The sequence below is a fragment of the Pseudophryne corroboree genome, chromosome 2, assembly GCF_028390025.1.
Source record: "Pseudophryne corroboree isolate aPseCor3 chromosome 2, aPseCor3.hap2, whole genome shotgun sequence".
Taxonomy (NCBI): Eukaryota; Metazoa; Chordata; class Amphibia; order Anura; family Myobatrachidae; genus Pseudophryne; species Pseudophryne corroboree.
In genome coordinates, this window is record NC_086445.1 from 617,267,446 (window position 1) to 617,287,538 (window position 20,093).

General features: G+C 46.4%; 1 protein-coding gene across 3 annotated transcripts in view; it reads left to right on the plus strand.

The window, feature by feature from the left end:
- LOC135040430 (tubulin alpha-8 chain) overlaps nucleotides 1-19,662 on the plus strand; it is a 159,328-nt gene extending 139,666 nt beyond the window's left edge. For all 3 annotated transcript variants that reach the window (XM_063954820.1, XM_063954819.1, XM_063954818.1), the window contains 4 exons: nucleotides 13,158-13,380; nucleotides 14,488-14,636; nucleotides 16,749-17,429; nucleotides 19,280-19,662. In XM_063954820.1, coding sequence (XP_063810890.1) covers nucleotides 13,158-13,380; nucleotides 14,488-14,636; nucleotides 16,749-17,429; nucleotides 19,280-19,573 — 1,347 coding nt within the window. In that variant the 3' untranslated portion in view covers nucleotides 19,574-19,662. The remainder of the gene's footprint in view (nucleotides 1-13,157; nucleotides 13,381-14,487; nucleotides 14,637-16,748; nucleotides 17,430-19,279) is intronic.
- Nucleotides 19,663-20,093: the final 431 nt, after the last annotated feature.

Here is a 20,093-nt window from a genome sequence, read left to right on the forward strand (position 1 = left end):
ATATAAACCTTATACAAGGCTAAAAATACCTCACATATAGCCCATAGGGGCTATATGGAGATATTTAACCCCTGCCTGACTGGAAAAATAGCGGGAGAAGAACCCGCCGAAAAAGGGGCGGGGCCTATCTCCTCAGCACACGGCGCCATTTTCTGTCACAGCTCCGCTGGTCAGAACGGCTCCCAGGTCTCTCCCCTGCACTGCACTACAGAAACAGGGTAAAATAGAGAGGGGGGGCACATTAATGGCTATATATATATATATTAAAGCAGCTATAAGGGAGCACTTAATATAAGGATATCCCTTGTATATATAGCGCTTTGTGGTGTGTGCTGGCAGACTCTCCCTCTGTCTCCCCAAAAGGGCTAGTGGGTCCTGTCTTCATTAGAGCATTCCCTGTGAGTTTGCGGTGTGTGTCGGTACGTGGTGTCGACATGTATGAGGACGATATTGGTGTGGAGGCGGAGCAATTGCCAAATGCAGATGTCACCCCCCAGGGGGTCGACACCAGAATGGATGCCTTTATTTGTGGAATTACGTGATGGTTTATCTTCCCTTAAACAGTCAGTTGAGGACATGAGGCGGCCGGACAATCAATTAATGCCTGTCCAGGCGCCTCAAACACCGTCAGGGGCTGTAAAACGCCCTTTGCCTCAGTCGGTCGACCCAGACACGGGCACTGATTCCAGTGACGACGGTAGAAATTCAAACGTATTTTCCAGTAGGGCCACACGTTATATGATTTTGGCAATGAAGGAGACGTTACATTTAGCTGATACTACAGATACCGTAAAACAGGGTATTATGTATGGTGTGAAAAAACTACAAACAGTTTTTCCTGAATCAGAAGAATTAAATGACGTGTGTGATGAAGCGTGGGTTGCTCCTGATAAAAAGTTGATAATTTCAAAAAAGTTATTGGCATTATACCCTTTCCCGCCAGAGGTTAGGGCGCGCTGGGAAACACCCCCTAAGGTGGACAAGGCGCTCACACGCTTATCCAAACAAGTGGCGTTACCCTCTCCTGAGACGGCCGCACTTAAGGATCCATCAGATAGAAAGATGGAAGTTATTCAAAAGAATATATACACACATGCAGGTGTTATACTACGACCAGCTATAGCAACTGCCTGGATGTGCAGTGCTGGAGTAGTTTGGTCAGAATCCCTGATTGAAAATATTGATACCCTAGATAGGGACAATGTTTTACTGTCGTTAGAACAAATAAAGGATGCATTTATCTATATGCGTGATGCACAGAGGGATATTTGCACACTGGCATCTCGGGTGAGTGCTATGTCCATTTCAGCCAGAAGAGCCTTATGGACACGACAGTGGACAGGCGATGCGGATTCAAAACGTCACATGGAGGTTTTGCCGTATAAAGGGGAGGAGTTATTTGGAGTTGGTCTATCAGACTTGGTGGCCACGGCTACTGCCGGGAAATCCACTTTTTTACCTCAAGTCACTCCCCAACAGAGAAAGGCACCGACCTTTCAACCGCAGCCTTTTCGCTCCTACAAAAATAAGAGAGCAAAGGGCTTGTCGTACCTGCCACGAGGCAGAGGAAAAGGGAAGAGACACCAACAGGCAGCTCCTTCCCAGGAACAGAAGCCCTCCCCGGCTCCTGCAAAAACCTCAGCATGACGCTGGGGCCTCTCAAGCGGACTCGGGGACAGTGGGGGGCCGTCTCAAAAATTACAGCGCGCAGTGGGCTCACTCGCAGGTAGACCCCTGGATCCTGCAGATAATATCTCAGGGGTACAGGTTGGAATTAGAGACGGATCCTCCTCATCGTTTCCTGAAGTCTGCCTTACCAACCGTCTCTTCCGAAAGGGAGAGGGTGTTGGAAGCCATTCACAAGCTGTACGCTCAGCAGGTGATAGTCAAAGTACCCCTATTACAACAAGGAAAGGGGTATTATTCCACTCTATTTGTGGTACCGAAGCCGGATGGCTCGGTAAGGCCTATTCTAAATCTGAAGTCCTTGAACCTCTACATAAAAAAGTTCAAGTTCAAGATGGAGTCACTCAGAGCAGTGATAGCGAACCTGGAAGAAGGGGACTTTATGGTATCCTTGGACATCAAGGATGCGTATCTACACGTTCCGATTTACCCCGCACACCAGGGGTACCTCAGGTTCATTGTTCAAAACTGTCACTATCAGTTTCAGACGCTGCCGTTCGGATTGTCCACGGCGCCTCGGGTCTTTACCAAGGTAATGGCCGAGATGATGATTCTTCTTCGAAGAAAAGGCGTATTAGTTATCCCATACTTGGACGATCTCCTAATAAGGGCAAGGTCCAGAGAACAGCTGGAGACAGCTTTAGCACTATCTCAAGAGGTGCTAAGACAACACGGGTGGATTCTGAATATTCCAAAATCCCATTTAATCCCGACAACTCGTCTGCTGTTCCTAGGAATGATTCTGGACACGGTTCAGAAAAAGGTTTTCCTTCCAGAGGAAAAAGCCAAGGAGTTATCCGATCTGGTCAGGAACCTCCTAAAACCAGGAAAAGTGTCAGTACATCAATGCACAAGAGTCCTGGGAAAAATGGTGGCTTCTTACGAAGCAATTCCATTCGGCAGATTCCATGCAAGAATATTCCAAAGGGATCTGTTGGACAAATGGTCAGGGTCGCATCTGCAGATGCACCTGCGAATAACCCTGTCACCAAAGACAAGGGTGTCACTTCTGTGGTGGTTGCAGAAGGCTCACCTATTAGAAGGCCGCAGATTCGGCATTCAGGATTGGATCCTGGTGACCACGGACGCCAGCCTGAGAGGCTGGGGAGCAGTCACACAAGGAAGAAACTTCCAGGGAGTATGGACGAGTCTGGAAAAGTCTCTTCACATAAACATTCTGGAACTAAGAGCAATCTACAATGCTCTAAGCCAGGCGGAACTTCTCCTGCAAGGAAAGCCGGTGTTGATTCAGTCGGACAACATCACGGCGGTCGCCCATGTAAACAGGCAGGGCGGCACAAGAAGCAGGAGTGCAATGGCAGAAGCTGCCAAGATTCTTCGCTGGGCGGAGAATCACGTGATAGCACTGTCAGCAGTGTTCATCCCGGGCGTGGACAACTGGGAAGCAGACTTCCTCAGCAGACACGATCTTCATCCGGGAGAGTGGGGTCTACATCCAGAAGTCTTCAACATGTTAATAGACCGTTGGGAAAGACCAATTGTAGACATGATGGCGTCTCGCCTCAACAAGAAACTGGACAAATATTGCGCCAGGTCAAGAGATCCACAGGCAATAGCTGTGGACGCACTGGTAACTCCTTGGGTGTACCAGTCAGTGTATGTGTTTCCTCCTCTGCCGCTCATACCAAAGGTATTGAAGATCATACGGCAAAGAAGAGTAAGAACAATACTAGTGGTTCCGGATTGGCCGAGAAGGACTTGGTATCCGGAACTTCAAGAGATGCTCACGGACGAACCGTGGCCTCTACCTCTGAGAAGGGACCTGCTACAGCAGGGTCCCTGTCTTTTTCAAGACTTACCGCGGCTGCGTTTGACGGCATGGCGGTTGAACGCCAGATCCTAAAAGGGAAAGGCATTCCAGAAGAAGTCATTCCTACCTTGATTAGGGCACGGAAGGAAGTCACCGTGAAACATTATCACCGCATTTGGCGAAAATATGTAGCGTGGTGCGAGGATCGGAGGGTTCCGACGGAGGAATTCCAACTGGGTCGTTTCCTACATTTCCTGCAATCAGGATTATCTATGGGTCTCAAATTGGGATCCATTAAGGTTCAAATTTCGGCCCTGTCAATATTCTTCCAAAAAGAATTGGCCTCTGTCCCTGAGGTCCAGACTTTTGTCAAGGGAGTACTGCATATACAGCCTCCTGTGGTGCCTCCGGTGGCACCGTGGGATCTAAATGTAGTTTTAGATTTCCTCAAATCCCATTGGTTTGAACCATTGAAAAAGGTGGATTTGAAATATCTCACATTGAAAGTGACTATGTTACTAGCCCTGGCCTCTGCCAGGAGAGTATCTGAATTGGCGGCTTTATCTTATAAAAGTCCTTATCTAATCTTCCATTCGGATAGGGCAGAACTGCGGACTCGTCCGCATTTTCTCCCTAAAGTGGTATCAGCATTTCATCTGAACCAACCTATTGTGGTGCCTGCGGCCACTAGCGACTTGGAGGACTCCAAGTTGTTGGACGTTGTCAGAGCCTTAAAAATATACATTGCAAGGACGGCTGGAGTCAGAAAATCTGACTCGCTGTTTATATTGTATGCACCCAACAAGTTGGGCGCACCTGCTTCTAAGCAGTCGATTGCTCGTTGGATTTGTAACACAATTCAACTTGCACATTCTGTGGCAGGCCTGCCACAGCCTAAAACTGTAAAAGCCCACTCCACAAGGAAGGTGGGCTCATCTTGGGCGGCTGCCCGAGGGGTCTCGGCATTACAACTCTGCCGAGCAGCTACGTGGTCGGGGGAGAACACGTTTGTAAAATTTTACAAATTTGATACCCTGGCAAAGGAGGACCTGGAGTTCTCTCATTCGGTGCTGCAGAGTCATCCGCACTCTCCCGCCCGTTTGGGAGCTTTGGTATAATCCCCATGGTCCTTTCAGGAACCCCAGCATCCACTTAGGACGATAGAGAAAATAAGAATTTACTTACCGATAATTCTATTTCTCGGAGTCCGTAGTGGATGCTGGGCGCCCATCCCAAGTGCGGATTATCTGCAATACTTGTACATAGTTATTGTTAACTAATTCGGGTTATTGTTAAGGAGCCATCTTTAAGAGGCCCTTTCTGTTGTCATACTGTTAACTGGGTTTAGATCACAAGTTGTACGGTGTGATTGGTGTGGCTGGTATGAGTCTTACCCGGGATTCAAAATGCCTCCCTTATTGTGTATGCTCGTCCGGGCACAGTACCTAACTGGAGTCTGGAGGAGGGTCATAGGGGGAGGAGCCAGTGCACACCACCTGACCTAGTAAAGCTTTACTTTTTTGTGCCCTGTCTCCTGCGGAGCCGCTATTCCCCATGGTCCTTTCAGGAACCCCAGCATCCACTACGGACTCCGAGAAATAGAATTATCGGTAAGTAAATTCTTATTTTTCATGTCTTTACTCTATGGAAGCCTCACTTTGCATCGGGCCATAAACCTGGATGTCCTATTGCAAAGGACAGCTCTTATTTTGCAGGATGTACTACAGGAAAAATGCGGTTGAAAACTGTTTCGGGGGTTTCTGACGCATTTCTGTATGTACAAAGCCCAGCAATGTCAGTCTTCGGTGCGGAGGGTAATGCAAGCCTATGGGCTTCTTTCCGCATCTCCTTACTGTGAGGGATCAGATCCCACCCAGCTCCCTCCGCGGCAGCTGCACCCCTCTGCGCAAGCACAGAAGGACTCCTTAGTCATAAACCAGGAAGTTTGGGGACCTCCACTGTTTGCAAAGGACACCTGTTATTGGAAGAGCTCTCCTTTGCATATGTTAAGTACATATGCGATTAGTATAATTGCGGTATGTGGCAGAATGTAGCGCAACTACTTGGTACATCCCGCCCATTTGGGAGAGCTGCTGTTTTGTGACTTTAGTCTCCTTTCTAAGTAATTACTGGCGCAGATATGTTCCTGATAAGTTGCAGGATGTATTGCATCACGGATGCAAAGCTGTGCCCTGTCTTATACCTGACACTTGCCAAGCATTTGTAGGGTAAGAGGTAGTGAGGTTGGGGTTACGGATGTTAGGTCGACCACTGAATGTCGACGTGGTCAATAGGTCGACATGGTCAAAAGGTAGACATGAGGTTTTTTTTTTTAAAATATATATTTTTTTACTTTTTCATACTTGATGATCCACGTGGACTACAATTGGGAATGGTAACCTGTGCTGAGCGCAGCGAGGCACCTTGCCTGAAGCACGGCGAGCCATGCGAGGGGACACTGTGCACTAATTGGGGATCCCTGTCACTTTACAAAGAAAACGACACAAAAAAAAGTCCCAAAAACCCATGTCGACTTTTTGACCTAATGACTGGACCTAAGTTGAGTCGACCCATACCCTGAGGTTGTTAGTGTGAGTACCTGCAGGAACTGCTTATAGGATCTTTGTTATTTGTATGAAGTCCTATTGACCCCTAATAAAGTGTTAAATTCCTTTGTCATTTATACACTATTAAATAATTTAGTTCTAGTAACAAGTCGTGTATAGATGTAGTACAAACACCCTAAATGCACATTATTAGCTCCAGATGCGAAGAATAATTAATAATGTGGGATGGGTTATGTGATTGCACAGTAAATAGGGAACTTGCAGCACAACAAATCAATCATGTAAAAAACACTTATAGTTCATATGTAAAAAGGTCGGTGATTGACCTGTTATTGCCACTTTCCCCTAAGATGTCAAAACACTTTTTCAAATCTGTGATTAATCTGATGAAATGCATTCACCTTTTAACATAAAACATACAGTGTAGACATGTTTTAAAATTAACAGACAATATGGGAATTGTGCAGTTTGTAACACACATTTTTCCAACTGTTTTATAAATATAAGGTGCTCCTGGTTCGTACCATGTAGGGATGGTAGTGTGTGCATAGTAATGGAGCCCTGGTTTCCGAAGGGCTCCCATTACCTTCTTAGGCTAAGCTTTGTGGTGTGTTGCTGAATTGCCTGAATATGGACTACACCACCTAGGCACACACCACCATCCCTACACAGTACTAGCCAGGAGCACCTTATGTGTTGTGCAATGGGTTCAGACATGTGGCTCCCCAGGTATTGTGAAAGAAGTCCTGGTTTTATCCTGATATGCTTTGGAAAGTCATGCTGGTGCTCGTAGTTCACGGCACATGTGGAGCTAAAAGTTTGTTGAGGTCTGATTTTGTATCGTTACCTGGTGGAAGTACTGTTACTTTCTCTATCGTCCTAGTGGATGCTGGGGTTCCTGAAAGGACCATGGGGAATAGCGGCTCCGCAGGAGACAGGGCACAAAAAGTAAAGCTTTAGGATCAGGTGGTGTGCACTGGCTCCTCCCCCTATGACCCTCCTCCAAGCCTCAGTTAGATTTTTGTGCCCGGCCGAGAAGGGTGCAATCTAGGTGGCTCTCCTAAAGAGCTGCTTAGAAAAGTTTAGCTTAGGTTTTTTATTTTACAGTGAGTCCTGCTGGCAACAGGATCACTGCAACGAGGGACTTAGGGGAGAAGAAGTGAACTCACCTGCGTGCAGGATGGATTGGCTTCTTTGGCTACTGGACATTAGCTCCAGAGGGACGATCACAGGTACAGCCTGGATGGTCACCGGAGCCTCGCCGCCGGCCCCCTTGCAGATGCTGAAACAAGAAGAAGGTCCAGAATCGGCGGCATGAAGACTCCTCAGTCTTCTTCAGGTAGCGCACAGCACTGCAGCTGTGCGCCATTTCCTCTCAGCACACTTCACACGGCAGTCACTGAGGGTGCAGGGCGCTGGAAGGGGGGCGCCCTGGGAGGCAATGAAAACCTATTTTTGGCTAAAAATACCTCACATATAGCCTCCGGGGGCTATATGGAGATATTTAACCCCTGCCAGAATCCGTTAAGAGCGGGAGACGAGGCCGCCGAAAAAGGGGCGGGGCCTATCTCCTCAGCACACAGCGCCATTTTCCCTCACAGAAAGGCTGGAGGGAAGGCTCCCAGGCTCTCCCCTGCACTGCACTACAGAAACAGGGTTAAAACAGAGAGGGGGGGCACTAATTTGGCGTTAGAAATATATAAAAAAGATGCTATAAGGGAAAACACTTATATAAGGTTGTCCCTATATAATTATAGCGTTTTTGGTGTGTGCTGGCAAACTCTCCCTCTGTCTCTCCAAAGGGCTAGTAGGTCCTGTCCTCTATCAGAGCATTCCCTGTGTGTGTGCTGTGTGTCGGTACGTGTGTGTCGACATGTATGAGGACGATGTTGGTGAGGAGGCGGAGCAATTGCCTGTAATGGTGATGTCACTCTCTAGGGAGTCGACGCCGGAATGGATGGCTTATTTAGGGAATTACGTGATAATGTCAACACGCGGCAAGGTCGGTTGACGACATGAGACGGCCGACAAACAATTAGTACCGGTCCAGACGTCTCAAAAACACCGTCAGGGGTTTTAAAACGCCCGTTTACTTTAGTCGGTCGACACAGACAGGGACACTGAATCCAGTGTCGACGGTGAATAAACAAACGTATTCCTTATTAGGGCCACACGTTAAGGGCAATGAAGGAGGTGTTACATATTTCTGATACTACAAGTACCACAAAAGAGGGTATTATGTGGGATGTGAAAAAACTACCGTAGTTTTTCCTGAATCAGATAAATTAAATGAAGTGTGTGATGATGCGTGGGTTCCCCCCGATAGAAAATATGGGCGGTATACCCTTTCCCGCCAGAAGTTAGGGCGCGTTGGGAAACACCCCTTAGGGTGGATAAGGCGCTCACACGCTTATCAGAACAAGTGGCGGTACCGTCTATAGATAGGGCCGTCCTCAAGGAGCCAGCTGACAGGAGGCTGGAAAATATCATAAAAAGTATATACACACATACTGGTGTTATACTGCGACCAGCGATCGCCTCAGCCTGGATGTGCAGAGCTGGGGTGGCTTGGTCGGATTCCCTGACTAAAAATATTGATACCCTTGACAGGGACAGTATTTTATTGACTATAGAGCATTTAAAGGATGCATTTCTATGTATGCGAGATGCACAGAGGGATATTTGCACTCTGGCATCAAGAGTAAGTGCGATGTCCATATCTGCCAGAAGATGTTTATGGACACGACAGTGGTCAGGTGATGCAGATTCCAAACGGCACAAAGGTGTATTGCCGTATAAAGGAAGAGGAGTTATTTGGGGTCGGTCCATCGGACCTGGTGGCCACGGCAACTGCTGGAAAATCCACCGTTTTTTACCCTAAGTCACATCTCTGCAGAAAAAGACACCGTCTTTTCAGCTTCAGTCCTTTCGTCCCTATAAGAGTCATATCTGCCCAGGGATAGAGGAAAGGGAAGAAGACTGCAGCAGGCAGCCCATTCCCAGGAACAGAAGCGTTCCACCGCTTCTGACAAGCTCTCAGCATGACGCTGAGACCGTACAGGACCCCTGGATCCTACAAGTAGTATCCCAGGGGTACAGATTGGAATGTCGAGACGTTTCCCCTGCGCAGGCTCCTGAAGTCTGCTTTACCAAGGTCTCCCTCCGACAAGGAGGCAGTATGGGAAACAATTCACGAGCTGTATTCCCAGCAGGTGATAATTAAATTACCCCTCCTACAACAAGGAAAGGGGTATTATTCCACACTATATTGTGGTACTGAAGCCAGAAGGCTAGGTGAGACCTATTCTAAATCTAAAAAAATTTGAACACTTACAAAGGTTCAAGTCAAGATGGAGTCACTCAGAGCAGTGATAACGAACCGGGAAGAAGGGGACTATATGGTGTCCCGAGACATCAGGGATGCTTACCTCCATGTCCCAAATTTGCCCTTATCACTAAGGGTACCTCAGGTTCGTGGTACAGAACTGTCACTATCAGTTTCAGACGCTGCCGTTTGGATTGTCCACGGCACCCCGGGTCTTTACCAAGGTAATGGCCGAAATGATGGTTCTTCTTCGAAGAAAAGGCGTCTTAATTATCCCTTACTTGGACGATCTCCTGATAAGGGCAAAGTCCAGGGAACAGTTGGAGGTCGGTGTAGCACTATCTCGGATACTGTTACAACAGCAGGGGTGGATTCTAAATATTCCAAAATCGCAGCTGATCCCGACAACAAGTCTCCTGTGCTTAGGGATGATTCTGGACACAGTCCAGAAAAAGGTGTTTCTCCCGGAAGAGAAAGCCAGGGAGTTATCCGAGCTAGTCAGGAACCTCCTAAAATCAGTGCATCATTGCACAAGGGCCATGGTAAAAAAATGGTGACTTCCTTCGAAGCAATTCCAGTCGGCAGATTTCATGCAAGAACTTTTCAGTGGGATCTGCTGGACAAATGGTCCGGATCGCATCTTCAGATGCATCAGCGGATAACCCTATATCCAAGGACAAGGGTGTCTCTCCTGTGGTGGTTACAGAGTGCTCATCTTCTAGAGGGCCGCAGATTCGGCATTCAGTTTTGGATGTTGGTGACCACGGAGGCCAGCCCGAGAGGCTGGGGAGCAGTCACACAAGGAAAAAATTTCCAGGGAGTGTGATCAAGTCTGGAGACTTTTCTCCACATAAATATAGCTAAGGGTAAATTTATAATGCTCTAAGCTTAGCAAGACCTCTGCTTCAAGGTCAGCCGGTATTGATCCAGTGGGATAAAACATCACGGCAGTCGCCCACGTAAATAGACAGGGCGGCACAAGAAGCAGGAGGGCAGTGGCAAAAACTGCAAGGACTTTTCGCTGGGCGGAAAATCATGTGATAGCACTGTCAGCAGTGTTTCATTCCGGGAATGGAAACTGGGAAGCAGACTTCCTCAGTAGGCACGACCTCCACCCGGCAGAGTGGGAACTTCATGGGGAAGTTTTCCACATGATTGTAAACCGTTGGGAATTACCAAAGGTGGACATGATGGCGTCCCGTCTGAACAAAAAACGGGACAGGTATTGCGCCAGGTTAAGAGACCCTCAGGCAATAGCTGTGGACGTTCTGGTAACACCGTGGGTGTACCAGTCGGTGTATGTGTTCCATCCTCTGCTTTTCATACCTAAGGTACTGAGAATTATAAGACGTAGAGGAGTAAGAACTATACTCATGGCTCCGGATTGGCCAAGAAGGACTTGGTACCCGGAACTTCAAGAGATGCTCACAGAGGACTTATGGCCTCTGCCGCTAAGAAGGGACTTGTTTCAGCAAGTACCATGTCTGTTCCAAGACTTACCGCAGCTGCGTTTGACGGCATGGCGGTGGAACGCCGGATCCTAAGGGAAAAGGCATTCAGGAAGAGGTCATTCCTACCCTGGTCAAAGCCAGAAAGGAGGTGACCGCACAACATTATCACCACATGTGGCGAAAATATGTTGCGTGGTGTGAGGCCAGGAAGGCCCCACGAAGAAATTTCAACTCGGTCGATTCCTGCATTTCCTGCAAACAGGAGTGTCTATGGGCCTCAAATTGGGGTCCATTAAGGTTCAAATTTCGGCCCTGTCGATTTTTCTTCCAGAAAGAATTGGCTTCAGTTCCTGAAGTCCAGAAGTTTGTCAAGGGAGTATTGCATATACAACCCCCTTTTGTGCCTCCAGTGGCACTGTGGGATCTCAACGTAGTTCTGGGATTCCTCAAAACACATTGGTTTAAAACCAGTCAAATCTGTGGATTTGAAGCATCTCACATGAAAAGTGAACATGCTCTTGGACCTGGCCTGGACCAGGCGAGTGTCAAATTGGTGGTTTTTTTCTCAAAAAAGCCCATATCTGTTTGTCCATTCGGACAGGGCAGAGCTGCGGACTCGTCCCCAGTTCTCTCCCTAAGGTGGTGTCAGTGTTTCACCTGAACCAGCTTATTGTGGTGTCTTGCGCCTACTAGGGACTTGGAGGACTCCAAGTTGCTAGATGTGGTCAGGGCCCTGAAAATATAGGTTCCAGGACGGCTGGAGTCAGGAAAACTGACTTGCTGTTATCCTGTATGCACCCAACAAACTGGGTGCTCTTGCTTCTAAGCAGACTTTTGCTAGTTGGATGTGTAATACAATTCAGCTTGCACATTCTGTGGCAGGCCTGCCACAGCCAAAATATGTAAATGCCCATTCCACAAGGAAGGTGGGCTCATCTTGGGCGGCTGCCCGAGGGGTCTCGGCTTTACAACTTTGCCGAGCGGCTATTTAGTCAGGGGCAAACACGTTTGTAAAATCCTACAAATTTGATAACCTGGCTAAGGAGGACCTGGAGTTCTCTCATTCGGTGCTGCAGAGTCATCCGCACTCTCCCGCCCGTTAGGGAGCTTTGGTATAATCCCCATGGTCCTTTCAGGAACCCCAGCATCCACTAGGACGATAGAGAAAATGAGAATTTGCTTACCGATAATTCTATTTCTCGGAGTCCGTAGTGGATGCTGGGCGCCCATCCCAAGTGCGGATTATCTGCAATACTTGTACATAGTTACAAAAATCGGGTTATTGTTGTGAGCCATCTTTCAGAGGCTCCGCTGTTATCATACTGTTAACTGGGTTCAGATCACAGGTTGTACAGTGTGATTGGTGTGGCTGGTATGAGTCTTACCCGGGATTCATAAATCCTTCCTTATTGTGTACGCTCGTCCGGGCACAGTATCCTAACTGAGGCTTGGAGGAGGGTCATAGGGGGAGGAGCCAGTGCACACCACCTGATCCTAAAGCTTTACTTTTTGTGCCCTGTCTCCTGCGGAGCCGCTATTCCCCATGGTCCTTTCAGGAACCCCAGCATCCACTACGGACTCCGAGAAATAGAATTATCGGTAAGCAAATTCTCATTTTTACCCCTTTCACATCCCAAAAATAACCCGGTATCGACCCGGCATATTGCCAGATCGACACGGGTCAGTATGCGATGTGAAAGGGGCCTTGGAGAATTCTCCGGTTGCCTGACCCAGTAATTCAACACTGGCAATAAGAAGGGTTATTCCCGAGTTGAATACCGGGTCAGAGGCAGCGTAAACGGATTCCGCTGTTTAATACATAGGGAGAGGCGGCGCAGCGCTGCCTCCAGTCCCACTGCCGGCTCTGCCACTATGGCAACCGACCCGAAATATTGCCCGGTTGGGAAGCCAGCATAGAGGCTCCAGTGCTATATCCCACCTGGGAAGCACCCGTTTCCAATTCCTGGGTGGGATCCGGCGTTGGAGATGTGAAAGGGGTATTTGACTATTCATATGCTGTAGATCAGTGGGGGGTTTTCCTCAGTAAACTCAGTTTGTCAGCATGTCAGTAAATTAAATATCTAATGTTACAATACTGTTGAGCAAGTCTTATTTTGTACCCCACGTTGGTTTAAATATTTAACTCCCTACATTTTTTAGATCATGCTCCTTTAGTGATTTTCTTTGCTTGGTGTAAGAAGCCCTACATTTGACTGACCGTTCATGTGTAAAATGTCTGTTTAGTAATATACCAGAAGTAGGCCTGCCCTTTGTATGCAAGGTAAGCTTTGTAAAATGGTTCTTTATAATCTCTCGTTATAGGTCTATACTGGCTATAACCCTTCATTTTCTTACAGCGTGAGTGTATATCCATCCATGTTGGTCAGGCAGGAGTTCAAATTGGAAATGCCTGCTGGGAACTATACTGCCTTGAGCATGGCATCCAGCCTGATGGACAGATGCCAAGTGACAAGACTATTGGTGGTGGTGATGACTCTTTCAACACTTTCTTCAGTGAGACTGGAGCTGGAAAACATGTCCCTAGAGCGGTGTTTGTGGATCTGGAATCTGCTGTCATAGGTATTTAATAAAAAAAAAAAAGTACTATAATATTTCTATTAGCTTTTAATGTTTGAGAATTTTCAACTGGATCATTATCTATGAATGGTACGAAGTACCTGCATGGAAGAAATTGTAAAAATTAGCACCTGAGCAGTAAATGGTACTATGGGGTCGATTTAGTTCAGCAACAGTTGAATAGCGCTGGGAATTAGCTCCGGACGCTATTCAATTCAGCTAAAGTTAAGTCGGAGAATGCCCGTTCTCGCGGACTTAACAGGCTTTGTCGGAAGAACGGGCATTCTCCAACTTTTAACTACCCACAACGATGCTGATTCCCGACAGAATCAGCCGCGCGGCACCTTTTTTGACGGTTTTCTTCTCTCTCCCCCACCCCCCCCCCCCACTCCCCCCCGGTGCTGAGAGAAGAATTCCCGACAGTTGAGTGTAACTAGTCGCTGTATTGAATAGCGCCGGGAGCTAATTCCCGGCGCTATTCAACTGTTGCTGAATTGAATCGACCCCTATGTTAGGTATGGCCATTGATGGTGAAAATCCAATATTTCTTTGCAATTGATGGCACAGGTTACCCCAATGTATGTTTGTATTTTTTTCTCTATGATGCTGAGACTCGGCCTAGCTCTGTGACCCATGGATGGCATCAGTGAGTAAAACCATAGCGTTAACAACCAGTGGGCATCGCTAGTTGGTGTTAATTATACTTAATTGCAGCACTGGGTACATTTGCGAAGTGGCATGTTTGCTGAGCAGTGACCACAAGTGCAGGCTTAGGCCCCATATATCTTGTACCATCTGGGACACTACTACACGCTTACTTTACTTTCAAGCCTGTGGGATTTAATGTGTGTTGCTGAAGGACTGGAGAATACTTAAGTCTTGAAATCTGGATGGTAGTGCAGCTACAGATTGGTTGGCTTTAGTAAGGTGCTGCATTTTCATTCAAAAAAATGTCGAGACTCAAAACTGGTTGTTAATGGTACTGGAAGAGACAAATCCCTTAATAGGTGCAGCTATTCGTCCAAAAAGTGCTAAAGTTTGCTTAAAGACATTTACAGTATGTGTATTAGTTCTCGTGAAGTTGAAACATTCTAACAAGTCATGTTACAGATGAGGTTCGAAATGGAATATATCGTCAACTCTTCCATCCTGAGCAACTAATAACTGGCAAGGAGGATGCTGCTAACAACTACGCTCGTGGACACTACACAGTGGGGAAGGAAATCATAGACTTGGTATTAGAAAGAGTGAGAAAGCTGGTGAGTACTGTTAAACTGTCTTGTGTGAGGGTGGACGAATACATTATATGCTCCTGTGTGACTTTTTTTTTCTCTTGGATTTCCTAGCTTAAAATTCAAGCTATGCATTGAACTGTTGGGAGCTATTTATGCTGCGGGACATCACTACAATTGCAGTTTGCGCACATTAGTTTGTGCCAATAAAGATAATTGCAAATTTTCCCATGCAAAAGAATGAAAACAGATAGTTGTCATGAAGTTGCTTCACCTGACTGTTTAGGAGGGGTTTCACAGCAATCTCTATGCATTGACCTTACCTCCAAAGATTGATGCAAATGGTCACGAAACAGACGTTAATATTAAGGGCGGGATTTACTATAAGCCATCGCCGCCTACCGCAGCGATACTAATCGCATATGTACTAACATATGCGATTAGTATCGCAATGCGGTATAGGAGGCCCCCCGCGATGATGTCTGCGGGGGTCTCCGTCACCTCCCAGACTCGGGAGGTGACGTGTGCAAGGAGTCCCCGGGCTCCTCCTCCCCCCTGCAGCCAGAAGGAGACAAGGCTGTGATGCGGGGGAGAAGGAGGAGGGGGGCCGCAGCAGCTCAGGTATGCCGGGGGGAAGGGGGGGGGGGGGGTCGTCGTGAGCGGCGCGGGATGCAGCGTGGGGCGGCGGCAGCGGTAAGAATCCCATAGGCTTCTATAGGGTATCGCCATAAAAAGATGGCGATACCCTATGAGGCGAAAACGCGGCGGTCGGGAGTTAGTACATATGAAAATGCGGTAAAACGGGGGTTTTACCGCATTTTCCCTTTAGTAAATCCCGCCCATACTGCTTAATTCTCTTAAACTTGTTTAAAATTGGACTTTAAATTGAAGCATACATTTCATGTTTCTACACTTCATAACTAGCAGTGCTGTTTACATACTTAATGTAAGAAATAAACACATTTAGGGAGTTTCAGACAACTATGTTGCCAAAGTTTTAAGAACAAGCTCATGAGAATGCCACAAAGTTCCTTTTAAGTACACTTAAGTTATGATTTGTGTTTTAAATTAAAGCTGAAAATTATTGTTCTAAAAGCAGAACAGAGTTCTTTGGCAGTCCGTTTTGGGCAGAACACTCCTTGACGTACACGCTGAATACAAAACATGAACTATTTGTTCAAAGTTTATTATCTAGTTAGAAATACAATGGACAAAACAATAGCATTGTTATGAACAAAAAACTGTAGCATTGTATAGTGATGATACAAAGCATATATTACAAATACCAAAAGGGCAAAACACATGACTTTTAGAGGAGGCAGTACAGCAATCTGTCACTTCTGTGGATCTAAGCAACTTTTTTTTTTTTTTTTTATGAAATCAAAATCAATTTTGTCTTTCATTTTTCATTTGCTGCTTCTCAGAAATCAGACTAATTAACATAGGGCCTTTACTCAGGTTTGTTAGCAAATTGGGAAAAACCATGTGCACAGCAGGTGGGGCAGATGTAATATGTGCACAGAGTTATAGGCCCTACACATTAGGCGATATAGCTGAACAATATTAACGTTCTAGTTCATTAATGAACGAGAACTCGTTCATATCGTTGAGTGTGTAGGCACCAACGATGAACGATACGCGGCCCTGTGCTCGTTCATCGTCTGTGCCGGGTCGCTTATGCATGCGAGCCAATATGGACAACCTCGTCCATATTAGCTTGCACTTCTATAGGCCGGGTGACGGGGGGAGTGAAGAAACTGCACTCCTCCCGCCGTCGGGTCGTCTGTCTTGCCGTATCAGCTGTCGGGCAGCTCGGCGTCAGGTCGCCGAATGTGCAGAGCCCATTAGATTTGGCTGGGGTGTGTTCAAACTGAATTCCAAATTTAGGAAGCCAGTATTTACAATGCACAGAAACAATAAAACAAAACCAAAATCTAAAAATCTCTGCACGTTACATCTGCCCCCCCCCCGCAGTGTAACATAGTTTTGCCCAGTTGCTAACTTTTTTGTTTTGTTTACTAACAGACCTGAATAGCCCCCATAGTTCAGAATGTTTGCCTAGTGTATTGACTTAAGTTATGCTAATCGATTTTAACTCTCTTCCTTTTTTTTTTTTTTTTTTTTTAACCCCTCCTCCAGGCTGATCAATGCACAGGTCTACAGGGCTTTCTCATCTTTCATAGCTTTGGTGGTGGTACTGGCTCTGGATTCACTTCATTACTAATGGAAAGACTCTCTGTAGACTATGGGAAAAAGTCCAAACTGGAGTTTGCCATTTACCCAGCGCCACAGGTTTCAACAGCTGTTGTTGAGCCCTACAACTCTATTCTGACTACACATACAACACTGGAGCACTCAGATTGTGCCTTTATGGTGGATAACGAAGCAATTTATGACATATGTAGAAGAAACCTAGATATTGAGCGTCCATCTTACACCAACCTGAATCGTTTGATTGGTCAGATAGTGTCTTCGATCACAGCCTCTTTGCGCTTTGATGGAGCCCTCAATGTGGATTTGACAGAATTCCAAACTAACTTGGTGCCATATCCACGTATACACTTCCCTTTGGTCACCTACTCCCCTATTATTTCTGCTGAGAAGGCCTACCACGAGCAATTGTCTGTTTCAGAAATAACCAATGCTTGCTTTGAACCATCAAATCAGATGGTGAAATGTGACCCAAGGCATGGTAAATACATGGCATGTTGTATGCTGTATCGTGGAAATGTGGTACCCAAAGATGTGAATGCTGCAATTGCCGCTATTAAGACAAAGCGTACCATACAGTTTGTGGATTGGTGCCCAACAGGTTTTAAGGTGTCTTTTTTTTTTTTTTTTTTTTTTTAACTACTTCACTGTCCGTTTAAAGTGATACTCTTTGTAAAAGTCACAGTTTCTATGTCATTCAGTGCATCAGGCCGCCTACTATGCGGGCACTAGTGATTTAGTATCAGGGCACGCACATGACTTAATTATCTTCTGGATGGTTCTTCTGGAGAAAAGCACTATAGAAATAAAATTAGTACACTGTGCCATTGCCTAGCAAATGAGGCAGAGCATTGAAAAGTCATACTGTTGCTAAAAAAGCTTAAATGATTCAATCTCACCTACTATCTGACATCAGGAGGTATTAAATCTGTAATGATGGTGACGCAGTTCACCTGTATAATAAATTGTATTGTCTGGGTGAACAGGTTTTATTGGGTGTTTCCTTTTAAATTCAGAGAATAAAGGATATGCAGTCTAGTCATAAGCAGGAAGACTACTCCCTCTTACTCATTTGAGTTGTGCAATCTTTGATATTTAAGGCATATAATTTTCTTTCTTGTTTGGGAATGTCCAGCACACAATCATCTTTCTGCATTGGCTCAATTTGTGTTTTGTTTATAATCTTTAAAGCACTTCAGTTAGAAAAAAAAAATTATTTTTATTTTTTATTTTTTTTACATGTTTGCTTAGAGTACCATAAAGGTGGGTACACACTGGAAGATATATCTGCCGATCAATTGATCGGCAGACATATCTATGGATGGATCGGGCAGTGTGTTGAGCATACACACTGCCCGATCTGCCGGGGACTGACGTCATGAACTGGGCGGGCGTGTACACACACCCACCCAGTTCAGCTGTCAATCACCGCCGGCCGCTGCAGCATGTGCCGTACACACACAGCGGCGCGCCAATATATCTGTAGATATATTGGCCGTCTGCTGTGCTGCGGGGCCGGCGCGATACATCTGAACGACTGAGTTCACAGACGTATCGGCCGTACACACTGGCCGACGGACGCGCGATATATCGGCCGTTCAAGAGATATATCGCCCAGTGTGTACGGGCCTTTAGAAGCCTAATATCTATCTGTAGTTGCAAACCCTAGAGTTTTCCCAGCGGTTCATGTTTTGAGGAGATTGGTCTGTGGAAGCAGGTGGAATAATTATTGATCTAGTAAAATGGATTAAGTGCTGGGCCACACATAGCGGGCAATCGGGTCCCACTAAACGCGACCCGCTTGGCCGGGAGGGAGGGGATTGGTGTGCACACGTAGTGTTCACTCTATAATTCGGGCAGGGCGCCGGATTGAGAGGGGCCGTGCACGCACCGAAAAAGGGGCGTGGTCATGCAAATAGGGGGCGTGCGGGCCGGCGGCATCACTGTTGGGGGCGTGCCCAGCACCTACGGAGTTGCTGGGCTTTCCCCAAGCTCTCTCACAGCGTGAATGGATGCCGCGCGCATGCGCACGGCATCTTTACACGCTGGGAGGGCAGGAAGCGGGTGTCTGTTCTAGCAGGGCGCCGCAGAAAGGGCTAGGCGGATTTTGCCCTTAAAAAATCTGGCAGGGCGCTGCGCCCTGCTAAAACAGCCTAGCGTGAACACTACACACGGATCCTCCGGCCTGTGACACACGGGGTTTCAGTGCAGCACAGCTGCACTGTGTGAACACATACATACATGTGTGGGAGCCTATGTGCAGTCTCCCTGCTGCCAAGCGGGTCCTGCTGATCGGGACCCGCTTGGTCGTTATGTGTGGCCTTAGCTTAACTCGCCTGTGCATGATTGAAGAAATTGACAAAACATAGCCTATTTGTTGTACTTGAACAGTGGAATTGAGAACCCTTGATCTGTATGACAATCCAGTTACTCAATGTGTTTTTTTTTTTTTGTTCTAGGTTGGTATTAATTATCAGCCACCCACTGTTGTCCCTGGTGGTGATCTGGCCAAAGTACAAAGAGCAGTGTGCATGCTCAGTAACACAACTGCCATAGCTGAAGCTTGGGCACGTTTGGATCACAAGTTTGACTTGATGTATGCAAAGCGTGCTTTTGTACATTGGTATGTCGGTGAAGGCATGGAAGAGGGAGAGTTCTCTGAAGCACGCGAGGATTTGGCTGCCCTGGAGAAGGATTATGAGGAGGTCGGCACAGACTCCGTAGAAGGGGAGGACGAAGGAGAAGAATATTAGTGCTGGTCATAGGAGGAAGTGCCTTTTTTAAATGGCCATATTCACAAATTCTGTCATGGCTGCTTGAAATAAAGCTTTTATTCTGTTCAGTTTTGTTTCTTTTTGTAGTTTACTAACAATATTGGTCTTATTGGGTCTGAAACATAAATTAGGGCTTTTCTTATAGAAACAAATCGCATTGCTTTCATTTTAGAAAAACACATTTTTTCTTAGTATGGATTGGATATCCATTAAGCAGAATCTGCTTTGAATCTTAATTATCCTCAAAAGTGGTGGCTTTTACATTTTGTCAGAATTTGGTTAGTTTTGTACAGGCATTCTTAAAATATAAAAGTAGCTCTTCAAATAGTGCCGTCATATAACTTTCATACAGCTGTCCAAATGACAGGCTAATATATCAAGGTACAAGCCAGTTCCTGGTAGACTTAACGTGTAGAGGTGAAAAAGGAAGGCTTCTGGAACTCATAATTGCTGATCTCTGTTGTAAAGCTATAAGGTGTCTGCTCTTCAGGAAGGTCAA